The 16775-nt window shown below is 52.1% G+C and overlaps 5 protein-coding genes across 5 annotated transcripts; 2 read left to right on the forward strand and 3 right to left on the reverse strand.

Moving 5' to 3' along the window:
* Nucleotides 1-535: 535 nt before the first annotated feature.
* On the reverse strand, nucleotides 536-2721 carry COCSADRAFT_184918 (uncharacterized protein). The gene is made up of 2 exons (XM_007706490.1): nucleotides 1238-2721; nucleotides 536-1188 (listed from the first exon to the last, which is right to left on the reverse strand). Exons 1-2 carry the CDS (start codon nucleotides 2544-2546, stop codon nucleotides 755-757), a joined length of 1743 nt encoding a protein of 580 aa, XP_007704680.1. The 5' UTR covers nucleotides 2547-2721; the 3' UTR covers nucleotides 536-754.
* Nucleotides 2722-2898: 177 nt separating this feature from the next.
* Nucleotides 2899-4816, reverse strand: COCSADRAFT_152162 (uncharacterized protein). The gene is made up of 3 exons (XM_007706491.1): nucleotides 4273-4816; nucleotides 3533-4223; nucleotides 2899-3478 (listed from the first exon to the last, which is right to left on the reverse strand). Exons 1-3 carry the CDS (start codon nucleotides 4437-4439, stop codon nucleotides 3242-3244), a joined length of 1095 nt encoding a protein of 364 aa, XP_007704681.1. The 5' UTR covers nucleotides 4440-4816; the 3' UTR covers nucleotides 2899-3241.
* A 315-nt stretch (nucleotides 4817-5131) lies between these two features.
* COCSADRAFT_40853 (uncharacterized protein) lies at nucleotides 5132-6681 on the forward strand. The gene is made up of 3 exons (XM_007706315.1): nucleotides 5132-5153; nucleotides 5216-6014; nucleotides 6062-6681. The coding sequence occupies exons 2-3, from the start codon at nucleotides 5522-5524 to the stop codon at nucleotides 6364-6366; spliced, it is 798 nt and encodes a 265-aa protein (XP_007704505.1). The 5' UTR covers nucleotides 5132-5153; nucleotides 5216-5521; the 3' UTR covers nucleotides 6367-6681.
* Nucleotides 6682-8024: 1343 nt separating this feature from the next.
* COCSADRAFT_164565 (uncharacterized protein) lies at nucleotides 8025-13372 on the reverse strand (the record flags this gene model as incomplete). Its single annotated transcript, XM_007706492.1, has 3 exons — nucleotides 8025-8040; nucleotides 8108-12948; nucleotides 13016-13372. The coding sequence occupies 3 exons, from the start codon at nucleotides 13370-13372 to the stop codon at nucleotides 8025-8027; spliced, it is 5214 nt and encodes a 1737-aa protein (XP_007704682.1).
* A 511-nt stretch (nucleotides 13373-13883) lies between these two features.
* Nucleotides 13884-15903, forward strand: COCSADRAFT_127119 (uncharacterized protein). Its single transcript, XM_007706493.1, has 5 exons — nucleotides 13884-14095; nucleotides 14161-14222; nucleotides 14274-14503; nucleotides 14553-15150; nucleotides 15199-15903. The coding sequence occupies exons 1-5, from the start codon at nucleotides 14026-14028 to the stop codon at nucleotides 15688-15690; spliced, it is 1452 nt and encodes a 483-aa protein (XP_007704683.1). The 5' UTR covers nucleotides 13884-14025; the 3' UTR covers nucleotides 15691-15903.
* Nucleotides 15904-16775: the final 872 nt, after the last annotated feature.

Here is a 16775-nt window from a genome sequence, read left to right on the forward strand (position 1 = left end):
GAGAGTGTAGTGGTAAAGTGCAATTTAGCATAAAGAGGCTAGTACACGTAGTTTTCATCTTTATTTTTACATGGGAGATTATAAAGAGAATCAAGAGATATTGAATTAGGCTACGTAATGCGAGAAAATAAGAGTCAGATGCTATAAATGTCTTATCTTCCGCATGTCATAGAGCAATTCCAAGTGTTAGTTTCCTCGAATAAGGATGTAGGGAAGAGGAGCAGTGTAACTTTCTAGGTTGAGTGTTTAAAACGAAAAGTGGGGGTGGATGTGATACTGACTACTTACTTCATATATTCCGATTTGGACTCGGGGAATATATGCTTTGTGTGTGTGTGTGTGTGTGTGCTTATGCTTATAGGGGCGAAAATAAGGGAAGATCGTGTAGGTAATGGAAATGGGTGCGTAGTTGAGTAGGTTCATGTAATGACTTCCCTGCTAGTAGCTGAAATAAAAGTACTGTTATACACACGCATACTGAGTAGAGCCCGAGAAAATTTCGGCAACGACAAAAAAAAAGACGTGATACTTAAGTAGCGTAACCAGTCGATTACAATATGCAAAATGTAGAGAAATAATATATAACCTAAACGCCCTTCGCTATGTTCTACCAGCAAAAGGAAAAAGCCAACGTACGAATTTTAAGTTCTCCCCAAGATCCTAGGTAATACCTGCATTACTTCTAATCATATTCCACATAACACCAACGCTACACCAATAAACATCAGCGTTCTCTCACGGGTCCACAGCACCACTACCCCACAACCAAGCTCTTAACCCCACCCCCAATCCAAACCAACCCCCTCGCAGCCAGCAACCCGGGACCCGCATACGCAGGCGGCCCCACCCCCTTCATCCTCTCCACCGCATTCAACGCCCCGACTCCCCCAGAAACAGGCACATTCATCTTTCCCTTCTGCAAAATCGCAAAGCGCAGCAGCACCTCCAGGCACGTGATACAAATACTCAGTACAATGAGAGCGATGATGATCCAGGTGATCTTGGTCATTTTGCGATCGCTAATTGAGTCGGAGAGGATTTCTCCAAGGTCGAGGAAGACTTGGCAGCGCTCGTTGAGGACCTGGATGCGGGGTTTGATTTCGAGGTATTCGCGGACGGCAGTGTAGAGGGGGTGCAGGGTGGGTTCTGCGTCCCAGAAGAAACTAGGGGTGTCGAGCATGTTAGAGGCTGTGGGGAGTTAGCAAGAGGGGATTTAGGGTTGGATGGATAGACGTACAGAGGTTCACTTCGACGCGACTGGTGAAGAGCTGGCCAATCATCTTGACAACGTCTGTTCTCCGCATACCCAGCTTGCCTGTAAGGGCTAGACGCTTCGGCACGTTTTGTGCTGCGAGCATAGTTCTGTTCATGCCTTCTTCGAACAAGCTCAGTTTTGTGCTTTGAGCAATTGCGTGGCTCATAGCCAACTTAATCATGTGGTCGCCGCTCTTCAGGGTAATCATATCATTGTACATGCGTGGCCGTTGGATTTCCGGGTTGTATTCAAAGTGGAACTCTTCAGTCTCAAAATCGGACTCGGCCAAGGGCCGTGTTGCGAGCGAGACGCCAGTAGCGGTGGAGGAAAAGGTCAAGTCGGCGAGGATATCTTTCTCTTGCTTCTCGGTAAAGTTCCAAAAGACTGCTACGCCGTAGGAAAAGACAAACATCTCACCAAAACTCAGTGCATTGGGCGCAACTCTCGAGTTCTCGGCCGAGTCTCTGCGGTCGAGCATTTGGTTGTAGGGATGGTCTAGTTCATGGTCGTCACGCACGAAATATGTTTCCTCGTTGCCAAAGTATCCCTCGTGATGATCGCGTTGCTCGTTGCGCTCGATTTCCTCGTCGAGCACCGTCTTTCCGCCTGGGCTTTTTAGCGCAGGGCTGCTGCGGACTCGGTAGCCATCGCTTCCTGGCAAGAGTGGGAGATGGTACACGGTGTATAGACAGTCATCGTACAGCTTGGTACGCGCATGGTGTTGGTCCTTGACAAACTGAGCAGTGGCCTTCATCTTGTACGCCTGCGTAGTGCAGTAGGCCGTGACGCGCGAGAGCTTATCCGTCCTCCTGGCTTTGGGCAGTCGCTCCGCATAGCTTTTGTCATTAGGGCCGCCCTTTGTCGTCCGCCTCGCAAGATCCTCGTCGGTAGGTGGGCCGTCGTACTCGTCATCATCGAATTCAGTCTTCTCTTCCTCTTCTTGTCCATCCGTCTCGGGCAAGAGAACTAGCTTTTCGCTGAGCTTGCTTGATCGCGTCGGCATGTGCTGAGGTATGAGGCGACCAGAGAGTCTGGGGTCGAGCGGGTGCCGACCGCTAGGGGTGCGCGTGTGAACCATAGGTCTACTGCCTGGTGGGCCTCGTCGCTGCTGGCTGGGGATGTCGGAAGCGTACTGTAGAATGTTGTCGACCGAGATGAGTCGCGCGCTGGTGCTCTGCCTCTGTACAACGCTGGGTCGCTGTGGTGGTCGTGGTGCTCTGGGTGTGTTGTCGCGAGCATCGGTCATGAGCACCGTCGGCCCTCTCTTGCTCTTAGCAGTTGGTCCGCTCATTTTGCTGGTCGTTGCAATCCACTTGACTAGTGGCCGTAGTTTCGAGGATCAGCTGGGGGCTACTGGTTCGCAATTCCCACGAATATGGTAACAAACGACGTGTACGAAACAGTGAGACGGAATTACGATCGCGACCTGGGGAATTGCAGCTGTTGCGGCGCGAGTTGCGCCAGCAATACACGTGCTGTTGACACTTGAAGCCGTCGAGCCCGGCCCGGGTTCACGTCATTGCGCCTTGGCATGCATGCACCCTAGGTATCCATCTCCACATGCTAACGGTTAGCCAAACGTCCATCGGGGTGCATGCATATCACAAAGCCATCACGTCACTTGTACAATTACAGATACAATTGTGTTGTTATGGATGCTGTATATCCATTGAGCTTGCTAACTGAATGCCTGGTGCTAACTCCAGAACGCCATGCTCTCTACCTGGAGACTGGCTGTCCATAACCAGAAGACATCAAAAACAAGCTTCAAACCAAACAAACAAAAGGAAGTCCTGCTATAGGTCGTGTATCGACGGAGCGAGGGGGTATCTTATCCATCGCCCACTTGACGTACATCTGCATATCCTCCCTTTCAAGCCGCCTCCGATACCGCAGCCATTCCATGCAGATGAAAACGCCAAAGAATGGAAGCAAAAACATTACACATTCGAAAGTAAAACCAGACGACTACTTGGCCGTCATAAATCACAGGCGCTTACCTGGAACGAAGATGAAGAGGCAGCACAGAGCTACTGTGACCACCAAGAACATGAGCAGGACCGTCAGGGAGCGTCTTGCGAGCGTCTTCTTCACAAACGGTTCCCTGATCTTGTTGAAATCGAAGAAAGTATACTCGCTATAACCCGCAAGAGCAATGATGGGGTCGAGCATGTACTGGTGGGTGAATATCAGGTATATAGCAATGGTGAAGGGGAGAATAATCTGCAAATATCGTTAGTCGACTCTTATTTCCAAGTACGAATCGTCATTACATACCCAGCACCGTGTAGCTCTTGACTTGTCCAGAAAGATGAGAATGAACGAAGTCCACATGGCCGCGAAGAAGCTGATCAATCCCACAATGAGGCGCACCATCATGCTCTGAGGCACAAGGTTGCCGAGGCCCTTGTTCTGCAGGAACCCAGGGTATGCGTCGCGCTCCATCGCTTGGAAGACATAGTCTTTAGCTTGATCAAAGAGCTCGGGATCCGCACGCTGCTCCGGTCCTTCGATCGCTTCTTGAACGTCGGACAAAATGCTCTGGGGGATGATGATCTCTCGTTCTGAGCCTGGAAGCAGATATGTGTAGAGAATCTTTTCTGCCGATGCACGCAGGTCCTCTCTACCTGGCTGTGTGTTGTCGAAAGACGAGTTGTGGCCAGGTGAGTTCGAATCACCGGGTGTCTCGGACACATACGGGCTCGGTCTTTGAAAGTCGCCAGTCTGGTTGCTACCCTGGCTGTGCTGTGGCGAATGATTGGGACTTCCACGTTCGGAGCGAAGGAAGGCGGACAATCGCTGATCGGACATGTTGTCGCCCTTTTCATTGGATGGTCCTTCTCCGGCATTGTCCATGGCGAAAGTCGAGTACCGGTTGTTGTCCAGATCGGGTGTTCCCTCAATCATACTACGATGTAATCTACGGACATAAAGGCGGCATAGCTGCAGGTGCTGTGAGACATCGAGCCTAATGGTTTGTTAGCTTATCGCAACTCCCCCGGGTGCGATCATCGTACCAGAAGTCTAGGTAGTCGACCGATCGCTGCTGGTCTCGCATGTAGATGTAAAAGGAGAAGAGATCTAGAGGTGCGACCGTCTTGCGGCTCAACACCTCAAAGAGCGTCGGGAAGCGGTTGCGAGCGGGACCGTAGTCCATGGAGACCTTGTCATCAGGGTGCGACATGATTGCGGACAGATGGATGTGGTGGTAGCGAGAGGCGCGCGACAGGTGTCGCTGGTGGACGAAGAATGAAGACTATCGATAGACACAGGGTCTGGCGAAGGGCACAGAGCCCGCAATGCGTTTGCTTGTTTGGTGCTCTGGGTTGACTAGCAATGCGCAGGCTGCATGAACGACGGGAGATGTGCGGATGGTCGGGCAGAAGGCGAGTTGGCGGTAGGTGGCGCCTCGAGACAGGCGACAGCAGTTGGTCGACGGGAGGGGTCGCCCTTGGGAGAGGTGCGGGCGTAGTGGTTGCGCGTGTCGACACGTCGTTGAACCTAGCGTGAAGAATGGGAGATTAGGAGTGAGGTTGGGGCCCCAGCTTGGCACAACGGTTGGTGGAGCGAGCGGCAGTGGCTTGCTTGCGATGCGGCGTCGATTCACGCCGTGTACGATGGTGAGTGTCGCAGCAGCTAAAGCCTCGTGTCACGTCATTTGCGACTTGATGCTGTGTACACTAGTACATAAGGTCTGCGTCTTTCATTGATCTTTGTGCATCCATTGTGGGAGTTGGCATTGCTGCCAAAGGCCTGAAACACGATGGCTCCACGCAGGTACCACGCCTCACGTGATCCCCCCTGCCCATGCTGACGACCGTAGTTGCCGGCGAGCTCGGATGACAACGGCTGTCAGGAGGGCGACAAGCCGTATAATAGTAATGAGCAGACGTCAGCGGTGAGTATTCCTTGGCGATCAATGCCGTTTCTTTTGCTGGTTGCTATTTATACGCTAGCTAGGGGCACCACGGGGGACGTCCAAGTGGGCGCCGCTGAAAGCCCTCGATCTCCGCCGTGTGCTGTCTGCAAAAGCCTCAAGAGTCATGTCTAGGCCTTCGCCGCCAGGCACGCTGATAGGCCACCACCTGTGCTGTTCGACGCCACTAGGGCCCTGGGGCTGAAGTAGGCAGCAGTCGTTACATACTTCTTTCTGTGTATTCACAACCTTGTTGAGCCTGTACATATAAGATGAGCTGCCTAATGCGGCTGCGGCCTTTGCTTTTGTGTCGCACTCCTTTTCGAAGCAGTCACAGGCATCTAGTAACTATGGCTACCACCAGCAAACTGCCTTCACCCCCACCCCCATCCTCTACGCTACCTCCAGGCTTCCTTGAGGGCCCAGCACCCAATCTTACAAAGTCTAAGATCGACTTCAAAGAAGCCGGAATACCCGAATGTGAAAAGTCCTGGGCCGTCGTCCTAGACGGCGTCTTGACCGAAGAGGAATGCGAAACCTTGATCAAAGGAGCCGAGGCAACAACCGACGGTAAATGGGAGCGAGCAATGGTGAATGTGGGTGGTGGCATGCAGGCCATGTATGAGGATACAAGGAAGTGTGGCCGCATCATCTGGGACAACAAGGAGATTATGGACAAACTCTGGGCGAGAATAGCACCGTCTGTGCCGGAAATCCACACTTTACAAAACTGGGTAGAAGTCACGGGAAATGGTCCCGCGCGGCGGGGAGAGACTTGGGTACTGACTAGGTTGAACGAACGGGCAAGATTTCTCAAGTACGTTGGTGGCGAGTACTTCAAACGTGAGTCTTGAATTGGGTAGACGTAATGCACCTACTGACTGGAGCAGCTCATTGTGATGGCTCATACGAGACGCCTGATGGTACCGAGCGCTCATACTTCACCCTGCATTTATACCTCAACGATGCTGTCGGCAAAGATGGCGAAACACAGCTGGAAGGCGGAGCCACAACTTTCTTCAGTGCAAACATGCACAAGCGTGTAGACGTTGTACCAAAAGTCGGTCGGGTCCTGCTATTCCAGCACCGTCTTATGATCCATAGTGGTGACGATGTGGTGCGTGGGCAAAAGTTCACACTACGAACAGACATTATGTATAGAGTGAAAGATGGTTCGACAGAGCCAGCAAAGTAGACCATGTCACCCGAGGGTAGGGTAACATGGTGCAAAACGTTACTTTGTCCTAGTATATTATGAAAGTTTTCATTAGCAGTATCCCTGAACTACACGATGCGTTGGAAGAATCAGACTTACATAGAAAAAAAATAAGAGTGAACGGCCTGCCTCGCCAGAGTAATCAGAATCGAATGATACTGTGCCCTTTTTCCCCCAAAGGGCTACTCAAGGTCAAGTACGCTGCGTATTGTACTACAGTGTCGCCTCTTCCCTGCCGGGTAAAAGACACACAATCTTCGCACCGACTCCCATAGGGACACCAGTTCCACGCGCTCTCCCGCCGAAGCAAGAAAAAAACGCGCTTTCTGGGCCCTGAGCTTTCTGATGCCGAGTGCAGACGTGAGTCACGCCAGGCTCTTACGAGCAGTACAGCTCCCCTCCTTCGAGAGGGGCATGATAAAAAGTGAAGATTACTCCGAATTTCTCATTTGCACGTTGGGACAACTCGGTAAAGAGCGTCTGAGTGTATGCAAAGAAACGCAGCTTTGGCAAGGCAGGCCGTTGCAGAAGAGAGAAATAATTTTGGCGGGGTTTTGTAGCTCGCTGCAGACGCGCTAGCGTCGTCTAAATTCCACCAACGCCAGTGCACGTGATGCTTCTCCACTTTTGCTTCTCAAGTCAATCTGTATGAGTGACGCTTGATGAGTATGAGAAGGCACAGTCTCTCTTCACACAGTTCTGCTTTGAATGAATCCAAATCCCCTAAAGTCCTCCGCAGCAAAGAATTGCATAGTCACTTCATAGAACCAATAGCTTGTCATTGGCAGCTATTTTATTCTCACTCACTGTCACAACATCTCAGAACAAAGACTCTCCCAACTTTTCGTGAATTTCTTATTATAACTCATATCGCGTACGTCGACGCAATTGCTACTATAACTCGCCGCTCGTAATGCAGACGTTTCAGACATCTCCCCATCTCGCATCCTCCCCAATTTGATTCTTCAGCTAACAAGAAAACAAAAAGCCCCAATGCGCGATTTGAGCGGGCTACTGAAGGTTGTGATCGTTCTAGTGATGAAAGTGCAGAAACGCATAAAGAAGCAAAGCGCAAACACCTCTTTAGAGTGTATATATCAGGAATGCAAAGCAAGTCCCACACACGCAAACGCCTTGCATGTATATTTTTTTTGCAGTGGAATGAGAAAGACAAAGACAAGAGCCATGAAAATAAACGCCGATACTACCCTCAAGATTAGGGTGTGTATGCAAAAAGGTCCAATCTCGTGGCGTGATTGATGAGCAGATTTTTGGTGCCGCTAAAGTCGCAGCTTGGGTAATAAGGGTTGTTGTAGTTGTTGTACAAACTTGGTTCCGCGAGTAAAGCATTGTAATGAGGGGCATGCGAGGTAAACCCATCAGTCGTCGAACAGACCGTGTTGAAAAGGACGTGAGCCTAATTAAAGGAACGACCGCTTGCAGATACGACCTGCCGTACGAGACCAGCCGTGATGGGGTTGATAGGAGGTTAAGTCGAACCTTTGACCAAGAGAGCGGGCAGACACCAATGTAGCTTGCTCAACTTCAGTAAAGAGTTCGTCCAAATCATCCCAAGAAGAGAACATATTTCGATATAAAACAGTGAAGAAATAAGAAGCCTTACATCAACAAGCCGCCTATTGCTTTGGAGATCTAGGTCAAAGTCAGCATATACTACAACAAAAGAAGTCGTCTACAACTATGATCGTGGGTAACCTACGTGGGAGAGTACGCCGGACCCGGAGAAGTTGGGCTGTATCTTGGGGAGGTTGGGGAGAAGGCACCAGCCGGGCTAGTGGGCGAGTATCGGGGAGACGTCGGGCTGTACTGAGGGGATGTGGGAGAAGTGGGAGAGCGACGATCGCTGCCTGCTTGGTACTGTGGACTTGTAGGACTGTACTGGGGGGAAGTCGGGCTGTACTGTGGCGACGTCGGACTGTACGCGGGTGAAGTAGCACCGCCCATAAATGTTGGGGATGTTGGGCTGTAGTTTGGCGACGTTGGTGAGTATTGAGGTGACGTCGGGGAGTAGCCAGCTGGAGATGTAGGCGAGTACGAAGGCGACGTAGGCGAGCCATAGCGAGGCGAAGTCGGAGAGTAGTGGGGCGACGTAGGAGACGCCATGTACCCCGGAGATGTAGCAGCAAAACGAGGACTGGCGATTCCTGGAGAAGTAGGCGAGTAGCCAGGCGAGGTCGGAGAGAAGCCTGGCGACACGGGGCTAGTGAAGCCCGGAGACATGCCGGTGAAACCGGAGCCTGGACTTCTACCTCCATCAAACGGACTTAGGCCACCACCATAGGTGCCTCCGTAGTCTGTAAAGCCACCTACATCGCCACTGCCACCTGTAGGAGCAATGGGCGAGAAGGACACCTGGTCATAGGAACCAATGCCAGTACCGCCATCATACGTAGGTGAGTTGAGGTACGGTGTGTCTGCACCACCAACCACGTAGTTGCCTGCAGCGGCGCCCATTGCCTTGGAGTTATCCTCGACCATGGTGAGCAGCATAGCATTGTCCATGACAACATCAAACTCTCCGGTACCCATGGGTGCAAGCTGACCAAGCATAATGTTTTCGGAAACACCGCGGCAGTCATCAAGCTCACCAAAGCCAGCAGCCTCGAGAAGAATTTCAACAGTCTCTTCGAAAGAACAACGCATCAGAGCACCAGTATCGTTTCGGTTGATACCGTGACGAGTGATGGCCATAAGAAGACCGCGTTGGCACATGATGTCGACAAGCAATGCCATGTGGCGATGGTTGACATAAGAACCGTCAAAGGACAAGACCATACCCAACTCCTTGAGAAGACCAGCTCGGGCTGCTTCAATACCAAGTACCCCAAGGATTTCAATGAAAGAGTTGGAGTATGTCTTAGTTGCGTCCACACCCTCAATGGCCAGCACTTCAGCCAAGGAAGTACCAGTAGTGTCAAGAACCCATTCCTTGCACAAGTCGTTGTTCTTTGAGTGCATGAGGGACCTGTCTTCCTTTTCGACAGTAACAGTGTGCTCTCGAATGAAAGCACGCTCAACACCACGAACACCACGAAGGGTGACGTCGTCAAGAAGATGCTTCTCAAGCTTGCGCATCCATCGCTCGTCTCGCTCATCCTCATCCTCGTCGTCCTTTTGAAGATTCTGATCCCAGATGAAACGGACACGCATGACCTGTTCATCCGCATTCTCGTCACTAAAGATGACTGCAAGATTGGGCTTGAACTCTTCCTTGATCTTGCCGGCAACTTCACCAATGGTGATACTCTTATCCAACAACTTCTTACGATCGAGAATGATACGGAGCAACCATTTAGACTGCGACTCGATGACCTCGTCCTCTTCGGGCAAGATGAAGTAGGACTCAACCATGTCCTGATCATCTTCGACAAGCGTAGATTGAATTTCAGGATCATAGTAAAGCTCAACGGCTTGCGTCAGTGATCGGAGGGTTGTAAGCTCGATAGTGCTTCGCAGTAGCTTCGCCTGCTGTTGACTTGCCTTGGAGTCTGCTTGGCGGACAAGCATAGAAGGGGTTTTGATGTTTGCAGCAATGTTCAGAATTTCCTTGAGACGTGGCACACCGAGTGTAACGTTCTTGGAAGACACACCAGCAAAATGGAAAGTGTTGAGTGTCATCTGCGTGGCGGGTTCACCAATGGACTGGGCTGCAAGTACACCGACCATCTCACCAGGCGCAACAGCAGCCTTGAGGAAGCGATCCTCCAATTCTCCCAGCACGTAGCTCAGTGCCTCCTTGTTGAGACGATGTTCAACTGCAAGCTTCTTGAAAGCGAGACGTGCCCGCAAGTGAGCCTTGAAAAGGTATGTGGCGCTGTCCTGAGCCTCTCTGGAAAGTTCGTCGGTACCACGAATGACAACTAGGCGATCAAGAGTCTCGCGGACCTGCTTGATGGTCTCGATTGGATGGAGGTTGCTAGCAGCCTTCTCTGGGTTGATACCGAACCTCGCTTGAGCAGAGCGAATCATGCGTGCAATGTTGAGAGGCAGCTGGAAAGACTCAAGATCATCTTCGCTGGCGTTTGCACGAAGATATTCACGGTCGCTCTTGATAGCCTCGAACTCTTCGTCAAGAGCGCGCTGCACGTCGACGTCACCTTGGAACAAGGGAGAGCTCTCGAGCTTCCACACAGGAATCTCTGGTTGGTCAGTGGTCAGGACGTCGAGCTTGTATGCAGCCTCGAAGGCAGGCTCCGAAGACATGATGATATCCATCGACTGTTTCTCGATATGAGCACCGTCAAGACCGTCTTCACCATAGATGAACTCAACAATGTCTCCCATTGAGTTACGGACAGTTCCATCGTACTTGACCATGACATCTTCAAGCGCCTTGACCAAACGACGTTGAATATAACCTGTCTCGGCCGTCTTGACAGCCGTATCGATCAAACCTTCACGACCAGCCATGGCGTGAAAGAAGAACTCAGAAGGCGTAAGACCACGAAGGTAAGAGTTCTCGACGAAACCACGAGACTCGGGTGAGTAGTCGTCCTTTGAGAAATGTGGCAACGTCCTGTACTTGAAACCGTACGGAATACGCTGACCCTCCACGGCTTGCTGACCGACGAGGGCAACCATTTGGGAGATATTGACTGTAGAACCCTTGGAACCAGAGACGACAGTCTGGACAACGTTGTTGAAATCCTTCAAGCTGTTTTGGGCGGCAGTACCACCACCTTCACGACCTTCGTTCAGGAACTTCTGAACCTTGGACTCGAAAGTACCGCGGATAGTCATACCAGGCAAAGGCTCAAGCTGATCCTTTGTTGCCGTCGCAATGATGTCCTCAACCTTGACCTTGGACTTCGAAATCTCAGACGCAATCTTTTCAGAGGTGCCGGGATCCGGAATGGTGTCACCCACACCGAAACTGAAGCCGTAGTGAAGAAGCCACCAATTGCAGATTCGCTGACAAGAGTTGAAGAATTTGACAGCTGCGTCAGAGCCGAGTTCGTTAAACACAATGTGAATGACACCGCCAGCCGAAGCACCGACAATCTTCTTGGTGACTTGACCATAGATGAGCTGGCCACCCTTGATCATCAAACTCTTGTCTTTGATGTCGTTGTCCTTGCTCGGCGTAGAGTCATCTTCCTTCTTCTCGATGTTGACCTCACGAGGAAAAGCCATACTGACAATCTGCTTACCGGTCCAGAGAGGCCGGGGCTTGAGGATGGCTGGCTCAGGCAGGATACCGTCCCAATCAGGGACCCACATCATGATGGGCATGACTTGTTCGATAGGAATGAAATTGTCACGACGAGTCATCTTGTAAACACCAAGAAGCGTGTCCTGCACGATACCCATCAAGGGCTGATTTTTCTGGGGCGATACAATCTGCTTTGGCACCATGCACAGGTTCTGGATTTCAGCACGAGTTTCATCGCTTTGAGGAACGTGAAGATTCATCTCGTCACCATCGAAATCGGCGTTGTAAGGAGATGTGACGGATAGGTTGAGACGGAAGGTGGAATAAGGCATGACTTTCACGCGATGACCCATCATGGACTCCTTGTGCAGAGAGGGTTGACGGTTGAAGATGATGACATCGTCATCGTCAATGTGACGCTCGACCTTCCATCCGTATTGCAGTCGCAAGTCGTCGAGATTCTTGTTGTGCTTGAGGTCGAGACGAACGCCGTCGGCCTTGATAACATAGTTGGCACCAGGATGCTGGTTTGGACCGTTGCGTACCAGGTTGGTCAATTTGCTGATGTTGAACTTGGTCACAACTTCAGGGTAGGTGAGCGTTCGTGCAATGGAACGAGGAACACCAACTTGGTCCAACGACAGGTTGGGGTCACCAGTGATGACTGTACGTGCGGAGAAGTCGACACGCTTTCCCATCAAGTTGCCACGAAGACGGCCCTCCTTTCCCTTTAATCGTCCACGGATCGTCTTCAGAGGACGACCGGACTTTTGCATGGCTTGCGGAACACCGTTGGCATCGTTATCCATGTATGTTGCAACATGGTATTGCACAAGAGCTTCAAACTCAGCCGTGACGTGCTGTGGCGAGCCCTCTTGTTGACACTCGGCTACACGCTGGTTGGCGCGGATAATGTCTCCCAACTTGTATGTCAAGTCGTCTTCTCCGCGCATACCTTGACCAGTACCATCGACGGAGATACTGGGTCTGACTGGAGGAGGCGGCACAGGAAGGACATCAAGAATCATCCATTCGGGACGGGCGTAGTCGGCGTTTAGACCGAGCAGGGCAAGCGTGTTGTCAGACAGTAGCTTGAAGATTGTCTGCGCCTGCTTGGGGGTGATAACTTCCTTACGGTCGCCCTGACCGTCGTCGTCATCCTTCTTGCTCTGTTTCCAGGTTCCTGTGAGCTTGAGACCCTCCTTGCGGATGGTATCGGGCTGCCTGCTGCCACAGCCGCCATGGGGGATCTTAGGGATCTTGTTTTCCTTGCCACTCTCTTCGACATCCTGAACACACACGTTCTTAGTCCGTGACATGCGCCAGATCTTGTCGAAGCGCTTCTTCGCATCCTTGGTTCTGGCGGCTGCCTGCCAGTCGGGATGGTTCTGGTGTTGCAGTTAGCAAAAATTGTCCAAGCGCCTGAAGTCTCTGTCTTCGCCCAGGAAGACTTACGAAGTCAGCCTTGATCATGCCACAAGTGTGGCAGACGGTCTCGAGGAGCTTCTTGATCTTGACGACAAATCCAACGTGAAAAACAGGCGTGTGCAACTCAATGTGGCCAAAGTGACCGGGGCAGACCTGGATGTCTTCTTTGCAGGTCGCGCACGAGTACATGCGGTCAATGGTGCCAAGCTTGGGGTCGTTGAGACCTTGCTCGCGTGGCTTCTGCTTCTGCTCGTCCATGGTTTCTGGGTAGATGATATGGACAACGCTCATGGCCTTGATCTCCTCAGGGGAGAGCAGACCGAACTGAATCTCCTTGATCGTCCGGAGCGGACATTTTGACTGGAGTGGCGCGCCCGGAGGCATGTTGGCGGTTTCGAAGGAGTGAAATGGGGGATGAAATTGGTAGGGACCGTGCTATCGGTCGTCGCTCGCGGTGGCCACGGCGGCCGTTGCCTCGGCGGATTAACTAGTAAATGGGATTGCCGTTGTGACTGCGTCGACTGGCCTCGTTGCCCGGGTGTATTAGATGCGCGGCGCGCGCAAAGGGCAGTGTTGTCGAAGGAAGGCAGCCGTGGGAAAGGGCTGTACGGGGGTCGGGGGCTCGCCGAGTCGCGCGTCGAGACGAGAGGCGTGCGCGCGTATTAAAAGCGCTCCGGAGAGCACTACCGGGTTCGGCGAGGTGGAAGACGCGCTCTGAGAATGCAGAACGGCCGTTGGTGATGGCGGGGGTGGGTGGTGGTGAGGGAGTCGTGCTGGGAGAGCGAGGCCATGATCAAAGCCAGAAGGCGACAAAGAGGCTTGGCGTAGACGGCACTAGTGCTGATGCGGAGCCTCATACCCACTTCACCCATGGAGCGCGCAGCCAGCGCGGCCGCTCGCTCTGTCGCTGGGACGCGCATTTTATTATATACGTACATACAGTGCTCTGCGCCCATGGACACCAACTCTTGCATCGGCGAAGATGCTGCGCACTGAACACCGCTTCTTACACGCCACACTGTCTGCAGTGCATCACCATGAATCTGTCGCTGGTTGATCCCTTTGTCCTCGCGCAGGACTGTCCCGATGTCATCACCGGCCGCCTACGTGAGTCTCGATACCCTCGCCCGCCAGGCCATGGCTCCGCGGTGCAAATTACTTACAACACGCAGGCAGTGGCCATTCTACATCCATTCGCTTTAGTCATCGCGGCGACCTACTTGCATCCGGACGAGTATGTAAACGTTTCATGTCTGCACAATCTGCCTCGCTGATTTGACTCTAGCACGATGGCATAGTAGTCATATTCGACATCGAGACAAATGGCGTTGCGCGTAAGCTTCGAGGCCACACACGTCAAGTGCAGTCACTGAGCTGGTCAACGAATGACCGCTACCTTCTCAGCGCGGGCCAGGACTGGAAGTGCGTGCTATGGGACTTGAAGGATGGCTCGCGGGTGCGCACTGTCCGCTTCGAGTCGGCCATATTCATTGCAGAATTGCACCCCAAGAACCAGTATGTGCACATGCATGAATTTAGATGGGCTCCGACTGACAATGCCTAGTATGCTCTTTGTGGCTGCGCTCTTTGAAGACCAGCCCGTTATTGTGGACATGTCTGAAGAAACTCCCGTCAAACATTCGCTATCGTCTGCGCCCCACCGAACCGACATTGAGCGCGAGAATGCTACAGAAAAACAAACTGCACAGGATGCCAAACAGACCACAACAATGACTCTCTTCACACCTACTGGAGAGCATATTATAGCAGGCACAAACAAAGGGTGGCTCAACATTATCGATACCAAGACGCATCAAGTGCGCTATTCATTCCGAGCCACCAACAACATTATTGTATACATTCGCCTGACACCATCAGGCAGGGACGTTGTGATCAACTCGAGTGATCGTATTGTCCGGACTCTCCATCTGCCCGACCTCAGTGACCCTAAATTGGACTTTGACACACTGCAGTTGGAAGTTGAACACAAGTTTCAGGATCTGGTGCAAAGGCTATCATGGAACCATGTTTCCTTCAGCCCAACGGGCGAATATGTTACTGCGTCTACCTGGATGAACCACCATATTTACGTTTGGGAACGTGGACAGGGCAGTTTGGTTAAGATTCTTGAAGGCACCAAGGAGGAGCTGTCTGTTGTTGAGGTTTGTTTTTTGTATATGACAACGGATTTCGGACGCTAATGTTGGCAGTGGCATCCATTTCGGCCCTTTGTGGCTGCTGTTGGGGTAGACTCTGGCCGGGTGTGGCTTTGGTCCATCTTGCAGCCCCAGCGCTGGTCTGCGCTTGCACCGGACTTTCTCGAAGTAGAAGAGAATGTCGAATACATTGAGCGCGAAGACGAGTTCGACATCCAGCCGCTCGAAGAGTTGCATAAGCGGCGGCTCAATCAAGAAGACGAAGAGGTGGATGTCCTCACCGTGGATCCCGTTAAGGCTGGGGGCAATGAATTTGGGCCTGGCGTTGGCGAAGCTGAATTCAGCATGCCGATCCTGCTGGATATTGAGGCTAGCGATAGTGAAGACGAAGTGGTGGCAGTTGGAGCTGGTCAGTTCAGACGGCGCACGCCTGGCGCTGCGAGAGAGTGGATGAACGAAGACGAGGTGGCAGTCAGCGGCGATGAAGTACGAAGAACTAACGGGAATGCAGTGCAAAACGGGACAAAGCGACGACGCGCCGGTTGATAGGAACGAGAGTGGTTTCCTGAAACACAGAAACAGAAATGGACGAGCAGACCAGAATTTGCGAGAAAAAGGCGAGGGTTGAATATTGCTAATGCAGCAAGCCCTTGTTCCATAAATGATATTTATTAGCATATGAGCCAGACAGGAAGAAGGTAGTGGGCATAATGCCTGGAGATGGATGATAGATTACATCCAATCTTATTAGCGCTTTCCAACTTTTTAGTATTGTCCTTGGTCACTGTGAAGTTTATACTTGTCTGCTTGTATGATGTGAAGTAGGGTTTGTATACCCCTGATGCATGCACATGGAGCTGGCTGGGTTGGTTGTCTCATCGTGGCTATGGGAGACGAGGAGCTCTGCATAAAAAAAGTAGGATGTTCGTGTGTGTAAGTATACATGGAGGTTGGCAGTGGTTGTGCCTTATGCCTTATGCCTTGGTGCCTGGTGACCCAAGGTCGCGCCTACCCTCCAGCGTGGGTGCTTCGTGACAACAGTAGCGTGGTAACGACTTAAAGGTTTTGCGTTACTCACTGTGACCCGCTTCATCATCTGCTGCCCGGCCGGAGGGCACTAAAATGTTTGCAGCGCTATCCTCGTAACGATCGTCCCACGGACCGGCTGCCTAGGGCTGGCAACAGCATTCATGATCAACGAGCTACTCAGCATACAGGGGTAACAGCGGTGCAGTCACGAGTTCCCGAGCCTTTGTCGGTGTCTGCTTGCGGCGGTCATCAACGTCATCGTGGAGATTTGGGACATGCATTGGGGGGCGTCGCCTCAGCCGGGCAAGCCGTGGTGGTCAGGAAATTACGCGCTGCTTCCATGGAACGGCGTGGGCAGGGAGCTCCTCAACATCAACTTGATAGGCGGTCAGCCTTGTGAAGACTTGGACAAGTGTATGTCGAGGGCATGTACAGGCCTGGTCAGGTTGCATCACTCGGCAGTAGCAGGCTTGGTGCAGGAAAAAAAGAAGGTGTGGTCAGGATGGGGTGGATAGGCCGAGGAGGCAGCGGCAGTGGGCGAGGTGCTGACGCTCGTCCGCGACAATGGTCGAAGAGCGTGGCGGAGTGGTCAGTTGTCGCAC

This window comes from Bipolaris sorokiniana, assembly GCF_000338995.1.
Source record: "Bipolaris sorokiniana ND90Pr unplaced genomic scaffold COCSAscaffold_16, whole genome shotgun sequence".
NCBI classification, from domain to species: Eukaryota; Fungi; Ascomycota; class Dothideomycetes; order Pleosporales; family Pleosporaceae; genus Bipolaris; species Bipolaris sorokiniana.